Consider the following 10,703-nt stretch of genomic DNA (forward strand, 5'->3'; position numbering starts at 1 on the left):
GGGCGGCGCTGCACACTATGGAGGTTCTGCAGCACCTACAAACGCTGGGTTTTGCCATAAATTGGAAGAAGAGCGCCCTCGTCCCCGCACAATCGATAGTTTATCTGGGCGTAGACATGAGCTCGATCAGCATGAGAGCCAGGCTGTCAGCACCGAGGCAGGAAGCCCTGACTTCTCTGTTGTCCCGCTTCAGGCCGCGCGCGACAGTGTCAGCGCTGTCAGTTATGCGGCTCTTGGGCATGATGTCCGCGGCACACACGGTGGTCCCCCTGGGTCTCCTCCACATGAGGAAAGTCCAGAGGTGGTTTCACCGCCAGCGGCTCGATCCCATTCGCCACAAATGGCGAATGCTGTCCATCCCTCTTTCCCTCCAATCAGACCTGGCATACTGGGGGAGTCCCCAAACCCTGTCTTCCGGGGTTCCCCTGGGCAGAGTGACGTCATATGTGACGGTGTACACAGACGCGTCCCTCACTGGCTGGGGGGGAATGTGCGAGTCACAGGTGGTGGGAGGGGCCTGGCCTCCTCCCCCTCTCCCTCACATAAACTGCCTTGAGCTGTCCACGGTGTTGAAGGTGTTGAAACACTTTACACCAGTGGTGACGGGGAGGCATGTTGTAGTAAGGACGGACAACATCACGGCGGCGGCATTCATAAACCGCCAGGGCGGCATACGCTCAGCCCGGCTGTTAGAAATAGCCAGACGCCTCCTGCTTTGGGCGCACAGCCACCTGCTGTCTCTCAAAGCACTATATATCCCCGGGATTTTGAACCGGGCAGCCGACTTGATGTCGAGGGGGGGGCCCTCCCACAACGAGTGGAGATTGAATCCCACTATCGTTCAAACGTTATGGAGCAGGTTCGGGGAAGCGGAGGTGGATCTGTTCGCTTCACGAGAGAACACACAGTGCACACTGTGGTTTTCCTTGACCGCGCGGGACAACCCTCCCCTCGGCGTAGACGCCTTCTCCCACAAACCCTGGCCCAAAACCCTCCTATATGCTTTTCCCCCGGTCCCCCTGATCCCTCGCCTCCTGGAGCGCGTCCAGGAGGAGGATCTGTTAATTGTTCTGGTGGCACCGGAGCGCACGAGCGCGTCCTGGTTCCCAACCCTCGTTCAGCTGCTGGTGGCTCCCCCCTGGCAGATTCCGTGGCGGAGAGACGCACTATCGCAGCTGAACGGTGCGATCTGTCATCCCCCAGTGATAAATCAGAGGCTGTGGGGCTGGTTGCTGAGCGGGAACGCTTACAGAGATTAGGCTTGCCCCCCGCCGTGGTACGCACTATCCAGGGCTCCAGAGCCCCCTCTACCATAGCAGGCTACGCAGGGCGCTGGTCTGCCTTCCAGCGCTGGTGCACAGAGAGGGACGCAGACCCCACATCGTGTCCCCTACCTCTCGTGCTGACGTACCTACAAACTCTGGTGGATAATGATTTGGCTCCATCTACAGTCAAAGCATACGCAGCAGCCATCTCATCCTGTCACGAAGGTTTCGGTGAGAGGACAGTTTTTGCGCATCCCCTGGTGAAGCGTTTCCTGAAGGGGGTTAGGCGTCAAAAACCGGCTGTTCGCCCCCTCGCCCCCCAATGGGACCTAGCTCTAGTGCTCCGGGCTCTGGGGAAGCCCCCCTTTGAGCCCTTGGCACAGGCTTCGCTCAGAATGCTGTCGCTTAAGACAGCACTTCTCCTTGCCCTAACGTCGGCCAAAAGAGTGAGTGATTTATGTGCACTGTCAGTTTCTCCGTCCTGCCTCTCCATTAGAGGGGACGGGAGCGCAGCCACCTTACAGCCAAATCCCTCCTTCACACCAAAGACTTTAACTAGTTCTTTTCGGTCAAGGGTGTTTTCCCTCGAGGGTTTTTTCCCCCCACCTCACGCTAACGGTGCGGAGGAGGCTTCCCACCGGTTGTGTCCGGTGCGCGCTCTGTCACAATACATTTTACGCACGGCAAATATCAGGAAAACTCAGCAGCTGTTTGTGCATTATAGAGAACACTCCCAAGGATCAGCCCTCTCAAAACAGCGTCTGTCTCACTGGCTGTGCGAGGCTATTACCCAGGCTTATAGCTCGGAAGGGAAAGAGCCCCCCCAAGACATTCGGGGTCACTCTACGAGGGCTCTGTCGGCGTCTGCGGCTCTATTTAAAGGCATGGCAGTAGCCGACATTTGCGCGGCAGCCTCCTGGGCTTCCCCGTGCCCCTTCATCCGCTTTTATCTGCGAGATATGTCTGAATCTTCCATGTCTCATGCGGTTTTGTCCACAGTCAGTGACGCGTAATGCCGCGCTGAATGTGCAAAAAAAACAAAACAAAAAAAAACAAAAAAAAGCGGATGCCTTGATTGTTGCCAATTTCCTTCACACCTAGTGCTGAATGACCCTGCTCTGCTGTCTCACCTCTCCTGTACCTGGGGTATTTCTTGTGAGACACAGTTTTTATCTCATACATTGTCATAATCATGTTGCATGCACGGAGGTAATCATGTCTCTCCGTTGCATGCGCGACAGGATCAATCACGCTTAACCCCCATTAATCATTGTACTACTGCATCATATTGCGGGCCACATGAACCTTTCCGGCCACGCCATTGGCAGGGCAGGCTTTGTCAGAAGAATGGCTCTGACTAGCCTCTGTACATTGTTGCTGGGGCAATGTGGTGTATGTTCGGCTTGTGGACCTTGTGCCGCAGGTGGCATTGACTACATCAGCTTCGCCCTAACCCAATAGCGTAGCCCTTAGAGGGCGAAGCCTATACGAAATAGAACGTTAGTTACTTTGGTAACTCCAGATTCTATTAGTATAGGCGTAGCCCTCTAAGGTCCGGGCCACCTGCTCCTAGAACATTAGTTGAAGAAAAAGCTGATGTTTTGGGAGTCGAACAACGGGTCCGCTCTGTATATATGCAGTAAATGCGGACGTAGTTGAGGCCTGCGCTGGACGCTAGGGCGGGAAAGAAAATCTTCACGACTGCGCATGCGCGAAGGGATAAACCCAATAGCGTAGCCCTTAGAGGGCTACGCTATTGGGTATACTAATAGAATCTGGAGTTACCAAAGTAACTAACGTTGTAGACTATTGGAAACACAGATGTAGGCATTTGAGCCATGTCAACACAATTCAGTTCAGTTCAATGCAGTGTATATTGAGGCCATGAGGCCATGCAAAGGCCAGTAAAATGTTTATGAATATGTAGTGAATCTGTCAACATGGGTAGTTGTTGATAGGTTTGCACGCCATCTGGACATGCTCGGAAACCAGTAGGTGGAAAAACCAGAAGGCACACAACACCGGATGGCGTGCGGAACAGCCCAAAATGGGGTGAGTCAAAACAAGACACCTGCTCATGATGTAACAGGATGCATGGAAAGGGAGATCTCTGTCCAGCACGCAAAAAAATTCAGGAAATGTAATAAATTGGGACTCTTTGAGGCTGTATGCAAAAATGCCCAAAGAATTTATGGCAGTAGCACCAGGAGAGATAGACAGCAATGAGATGTTTTCCTGGGAGCTGTGACGGAACCAGACTGTTCAATGAAAGCTCAACCTGACTCAGACAAAGACTGGCAAGTTACAATACCGGTAAATGGCAGTCCGGTTGAGTTCAAGATAGACACAGGGGCTAGTCACTGTAGCGACCGAGAGTACATACAACAGACTTCCACAAACTGATCAGAACCCAAGATGCCACCAGTCCAGGTGGGGAGGTAAGATATATTGGGACATTCCTTGCCTCCTGCCTGTAGAAATATGCCTACTGGGTACAACTATCTGGGTAAATTCCTGCAAGGCCTCTCGACCACGCTGCACCCAGTCACAGACCTGTTCAAAAAGGAGAGTGAATGGACATGGGGTGAACTCCAAGAACATGCACTGCGGAAATAATATGTGTTCATCAGTTCACTTTTCTATTATGACTCCAACAGTCGTGAGTGCGGATGCCAGTAGCTTTGGCTTGGGAGCCACACTGTTCATTATCATGCAAGAGCATGATAATGAGTTGAAAACAGTTGCTTTCTGTTCACGCACCCTGACTGAGACAGAGAAACGATACTCCCTGATTGAGGAGTGCTTGGTGGCAGTGTGAGTGGTTTGCACGTTACATACAAGATATGGACAACTTCTGTCTTCAAACTGATCCCAAACCGCTGGTACCACTGATCAATATGCAAGTGATCTGGCTAAATCACCAGTGCGGTGCCAGAGACTTTTGATGCACCTCATGAGGTTTAATGTGACAGCTGTGCCAGTTCTTGGGAAACAGTTAAACGTGGCTGACACTCTATCCAGGAGTCCCTTGAGCTGCAACACAGAGTCAGAAACAGACCAACATGTCAAGGCGTCCATTGAAGATTTGGTGACTGACAAAGCAATTTAACCAGACAGGCTCAGACAGAAAACAGAATCCACGCAGAATGACACAGACCTCCAGACAATCACCACCTGCATAAGAAATGGCTGACCACATAGAATGGTCGGGTTTCTGTCTTCCCCTGCATTCCACGCTGCCAGACATCACCTGTCCAAGGCAGAGGGACTTGTTCTGTACCAGGACAGAATAGTGATTCCAGCAGCGCTGAGAACCAGCGTCCTGAAGCATATTCATAAAGACAACAAGGGATTGACTTAGTGCTGCAAAAGGGCCAAGATATCTCTCTGGTGGCCAGGCATCAGCAGCGACATAAAAAAGACTGTGGTGGGTCGCAAATTTTGTATCGAGCATAAACTAAACCAGACGCCATAGCCGCTCATCACCACTCCCCTGCCAGAGGGACCCTGGCAGAGAATTGCTGCGGACCTACACCCCGCTATATCCAGATGGCTCAACTACCCTCCACGTCAAGCCTTCAAGTCATCAACCATCTCAAAAGCATGTTCGGCCGATGGGGAATACCGCCGGAGCTCATCAGTGACAACGGCACGCAGTTTGCATCATTCGAAAGATCAGTCCAGACTGCTAAACAACTTCTCAAGCAGCAAGACCCATACATGGCCCTGATGTGCTACCGAGCAACACCCATTGCTGCAACAGGGGCCAGCGATGGGTGTTTGGGACGGCAGATCCGTACCACCGTCCCCACATTGGAAAAGAGACTGCAAATCCCACATCGTTCAAGATCATGTGCAGATAAACGACTCCAGAGCTAAAAAGTCATATGAGCGCTTCTACAACTGGCAACATGCTGTCCGCCCTCTTCCTGTGTTGCACACAGGACAGGCTGTCCAAATCAAGCTGGACGGAGAAAAGGGTTGGGAGTTAGTTTGTTCTGTCTGAGTTAAAATGTCTCCTTGAGAGAGAGTGAACAAGTAACACCGACCAGATGACTTTTGAGTTGTACTTTATTCTTTCATTGGATCAGCAATTAGTGAGCGCAGTCTACCCTAAAGTCCTAGTTTCCTGTTTGTTGTATGTTCATGTTTGAATTAAAATTAAGGCAAAGTTTGAGAGTTTCTTAAGGTGACTCATGTGCATGCTTCTATTTTAGCCTATGTTCTGTTTCAAAGGGGGGAGATGTAGTGAGTTACTTGAATGTAACACACTGGAGTGGACGCATGTATGACATCACTGAGGTTTGAAGGGGAAACAAATGTATAACAAAGGGTGTAAGCCTTTGTTCACTTAGCGGAACTCCGATGGCGCCATTTTGATGCTAACAAGCCATCACCCGAAGTTAGCATTCCATAAAGACTACGTCAATACCAAGTAAGACTGAGTGGTGATTAACGTGACAACGTTAGCTGAAGTCTTGTAGTGCGGGCTATCGGCTGCTCTAATTCACATAAACTAAACATTTCCAATGACGGTAAAGTAAGATAGAAGAAGTAAGGTAAATGGAACTTCTTTATTGCATCCTGACAGACAAACGTCCTGGGTTTTCCTTGTCTTTTTTTCAAACCCTGGAACAACATAACCTGTCTGAGATTATTCTTTATTTATCTTGACGTTTATATCCTCATTTATCTTGTTTCGTTTTTTGCACACATGTAGCAGTATAAGCTAACTAATTACCATTGTTGTTGCTTAGCGATCATAGGCCATATATGAAGTTGTAGTGACAGGCGCTCACCAGATCTGCTGTCATAGCATGAATCGGAGAACAGAAGTTGATCAACATTTCCACACTTTTTGCCAAAGCTGATAAATTATCCAGACTTCTTCCAGCAGATTGAACTAGCTGTCCTCCAGAGTGATCAGAACTGTGTCCATGGCAACACTCTGCTATGCATGGCAACGGTGTGTTAAACTTAGCAATGGTCTTTTTTTTGGTTATCAAGAAAATAACAGACTTCAGAATGCCTTAGAATTCAACCAAGCCATGTAATAATAACTGCTTGTAGCACTTTATAGTTATTGCTATAAGTACTCATAAATATTCATAATGCTTTATATAACAATAATCATGACACATTATAAACTATTTTATTATAAGTTATAAGTTTCATAATACCTTATGTGTCCCTCACAGATTTTAATTCAAGGATTATAACGTATTGTAATTCTACATTGTGTTATCTATAATTTGTGGTCAACCAGGTACAACTAGGTTTATAATGCATTATAGACATTGGCGTCAAAGAAAGTGTTACTAATATTAGTTAATAATTGCAAGAGTTTTCATTTTGCTTTGTACAAAGTGACTTGTTCCATTTAAGTTCTATGGCATTAGGTCTGCACATTAGATAGGGCTAGGTTTAACCCTTCTGTTGTCTTCCCGTCGAAATTGAAAATCAACACTTTTCTTGATGCTTTTTATTAATGTTTTTAGCTTTTTCTTCCATTTTTGTCCCTTTTTATAACACTTTTGTCTTTTTTTTCCAATGTTTGTCACTTTTTTGACGTTTTCAACACTACGTAATACTAACTTATTAACTTTAGTTTCACAGTTATTTTTGGACTTTATGGTCAATAAACCTCATTTATAGGAAATTATACATAATGTTTGAGTTAGAAAAGCAGAAATCAGGAAGTATTTAGACTAAAATTAAAGAAATGTATGTTGATGAATAATCACAGACTGGAATATTTCAACGTTTACTCAATACTATTTCAAAACCACTTCAATTTTTTTTCAAATTTTATAAAATTGAATGAGACACCCAAAATTAATGAAAGTAGAGATTTTCCAAAGAGCATTGTGTGAAATCAGTCATGTTATTTTGGGTAATTTAAAATAACATTGATAAAGGAAAACGGGTCAATTTGACCCAAAGACAACATGAGGGTTAAAACATCCATTTTAGAATTCTTACATAACTTGCAATTACTAAATGAGTCAAAACACTGTCGGGGTTGTCCTTCATTCAATGAATAAAATGATAGATACAAATGATAGTTCAAGTTCAAGATCAAGGCAGTAAGGTCGTTTGCCCTTAGACTTCAGCCAGAGGAGTCGCCCACTGCTGGAAATTAGATAGAATGCAGGTTTAAGGCTCTTCAGAATTGGCTTATCACTTTCCAGGCACACAAGTTGCCGCTTTGTTAAGTCATTGTGGTTTTGCTACTTATACTCTTTCATGCCGGCACGTGTGTATGCGTCTGTCCAGAAAATAAACGTTGGATTCTCGTGAAAATACATTCATGGAGCAGGGGCAGGGCTGCAAGAGGGGCACAGAGACATGTGTATTGTATTATATGATAAACAATTAGTTTAAAATGAAAACTAGTAAAATTAATGAGTGTGGTTTTGCAGACTTTTAGAATTTTGTTCTATCCAGTATTTCCAATATTTCTAAGCAAGCAGTAGCAATGCAGATTGTCAATGCTGTATTCTGATAAAATGTCTCCCCCCCATGCAACCCACTTAAAAAATAAATGCTTGAAACCGCTGCTGTCATGCATTCAATTTAGGCATGCTGTGATCTCCTCAGGTGGCTCGATGCTCATCTCAGCAGGCTGCACGTTCCTCCTGTTTCTGAGCTTCAGCCAATCAGCCATCATCGCCATGCAGTGTCTGTTCTGTGGCGTCAGTGTTGCTGCATGGAATGGCATCGAGGTTGTGACCGTGGAGTTGTACCCTACTTCTAAAAGGTACCACACTTTATTGTTAAAACTGTGTTCATATTCCTGACTTTCATAATGTATATGTCAGATGACGATGTGGTGAAACAATTATACTTAGAAATTCAGTATTAGTGTTCAAATTCATGGTAAAAACTTGGTAAGCCTGACAAAAATGTCATGTTTAAAGATGTTCAAAATCATAATACAGGTGATTTGACACTTTCAATACAGTGGTAATGTCCCTGTCTAGGGCTGCAAATAACTATTAGATGTACTGTCTATGAATTGGTCAATCACTGCCTGGATTAATAGATTAGTTTATTGGTCTATAAAATGTCAGCAAAAATGTCCATCAGTGTTTTCCAAAGCCCAAGATGAAGTCCTCCAACATCTTGTTTTGCCCACAACTCATTCAGTTAACTGTCGTACAAGAGAGAAGAAACTAGAAAATATTCACATTTAAAAATTCATAAAAGAATTCCTCAAACTGACTAATCAATCATCAAAATGGTTAGCACTTAATTACATAGTTGACAACTAATTGATTAATCTCTGTCTCTCAGGGCCACAGCATTTGGCGTGCTGAACGCTCTGTGTAAGCTGGCGGCAGTACTCGGCAGCTCCATCTTTGCCAGCTTTGTGGGCATCACCAAAGTTGTCCCCATCCTGCTGTCCTTCACTGCGCTAGTGTGTGGTGGCCTGGTGGCCCTCAAACTACCCGACACGCGAGAGAGAATCCTTCAGTGAAGTCAGATGAGACCCAGGGGGTGGGAGTCAAAAGGGGAGGTAGAGACAAAAACATACGTGCTTAATGTTAGAAGCTTTTCTTATTGGAATTGACTTCACTCTGCATTTAAAATAAAGCAGGAATAGCTTAAACATATTAAATGCAAATGTCAATCTCTAATTGTATCACTACTTACTATCTCAGTTTGTACAGAGGGTAGGTGACCTTTTCACTAAAGGCAATGATGGGTTAGGTGTACACAAGTGTCATTGTTTGAATGGAAACTGAGAAAAAATATTTGTTTCTTAGTTTATTTCTTAATTTCATTTCAAGAAAATATTCATGCAACTGGCAACCTCAGCATGACCTGAAAGTTCAGTTCCCGAGTACAACCCCATTCTTGACTCCCATGATAATTGGTGGGTGGCCTGTGGTTGCTTTTGCCTTACCATATCACTACCAGTTTTTAACATCTCATTGCATCAAACTAATAAAGAGGCTTATTAGCAATGAATACTGCAGCGGAGTAAATTTAAGTCAACAACTATATATTTTTATGGAAATGCAAATGTTCCTCTATTGTGCTGTATGTTTTGCACGAGTAGTATAACCTCTTCAGTCTGATACTAATATCGTCCTGCCATTAGTTCAGGAAAAAACACATCCTCAGTTGGCTTTACCTACGCAGAAAACGTGCACATTTACTTTTCTATCTCCGTCTGACCTGGAGTTTTGGATGAGTGTATTTTCTGGACTAGCAATGTTTGACAAGGCCCTGTTAGAAATCATTTGGTCTGTTGAATGTGTTAATGTTACTGTTTTTCATTCTCCTCTTCAATCAACTTACAGTTGTTTTTTTACTTTCTCATTTGTTTTGTTTTTGTTATGGACCTACTACACTTTTATTTGAGTTATTGCACCATCTTGTGGAAAAAAACAGAAAACCACATTTCATTTGGTCTTCCTAGTTTGCTGGCACAATAGAAGTCCTGCTGTATGGGTGCCATGTCATTTCTCCGACTCTCCATTGTTCCGACCTCTCAATAACCTGAAAAATTCCCTTTGGTCCTACAGCCCACTAGTCAGACGTCCCATTGTTTTGAAAAAATGAACCTCTGCTCCGACATCCCATTGTTCCAAACATTTAGACTTTTGTGGATCACCTCCCATAATCTAAAATCTGAATCATCTGTAACAAGCAAATTACTTTTCTCTAGCTTATTAACACCATTAAATGTTTATCTAGCCTAATTCACACAATCTCTGCACCAGTTTGTGTGCCGTTTAGTGTCCCACATTCCCTGTATCGTAACCCCATTTGTACATGGCTATCCTAACCTTAACCACTCAAGGTCAAATTCCTAACCCCAACCCATCGGCAATCCTAACCTATATAAAAAGTCTATATGTTTGGAACAATGGGATTTCGGAGCAGAGGTTTATTTTTTTCAAAACAATGGGACGTTGGACTATTGGCCTGCAGGACCAAAGGGAATTTCTGGGTTATTGAGAGGTCGGAACAATGGAGCGTTAGAGAAATGGGCAGTCCCCGCTGTAGGACCACACACTACCTCCCCAATGTTGATGAAAAATAAATAAATAATGAAAGTGCTTGTAAATTGAAATCAGATTAATACAAATTATCAAATTATTATTACATTAAAAAATAATCATATTTTAAAATGATATGATAAGTAAAACGTTATGCAAGCATAACTGCCATTTATCATACAGGTGAAAAATAGGTCAGGCATAATTCCTAAAATAATTATGCCTGACCTATTTTTTTTATACATAATGAATGAATTATGTGATGGTTTCTAACTTTGAAATGTTTTTCAGTTACAAGGTTGTGGTGAGTCTACAAAATGATAGAAAAATTAAAGCAAATTGAAACCATGTGCTAAGTGAAGTCCAAAGATGATTAGTGAATAACTTGTGGAAAATATTGCACTACAAAATTAGTACATTTGTTTCA

At 44.3% G+C, this 10,703-nt stretch overlaps 1 protein-coding gene across 1 annotated transcript; it reads left to right on the top strand.

The window, feature by feature from the left end:
* The first annotated feature begins 7,851 nt into the window (after window positions 1–7,851).
* LOC116681102 (synaptic vesicle glycoprotein 2B-like) lies at window positions 7,852–9,924 on the top strand. Its single transcript, XM_032509573.1, has 2 exons — window positions 7,852–8,025; window positions 8,562–9,924. The coding sequence occupies exons 1-2, from the start codon at window positions 7,874–7,876 to the stop codon at window positions 8,743–8,745; spliced, it is 336 nt and encodes a 111-aa protein (XP_032365464.1). The 5' UTR covers window positions 7,852–7,873; the 3' UTR covers window positions 8,746–9,924.
* Window positions 9,925–10,703: the final 779 nt, after the last annotated feature.

This window comes from Etheostoma spectabile, unplaced genomic scaffold (assembly GCF_008692095.1).
Source record: "Etheostoma spectabile isolate EspeVRDwgs_2016 unplaced genomic scaffold, UIUC_Espe_1.0 scaffold00018563, whole genome shotgun sequence".
Lineage (NCBI taxonomy): Eukaryota > Metazoa > Chordata > Actinopteri > Perciformes > Percidae > Etheostoma > Etheostoma spectabile.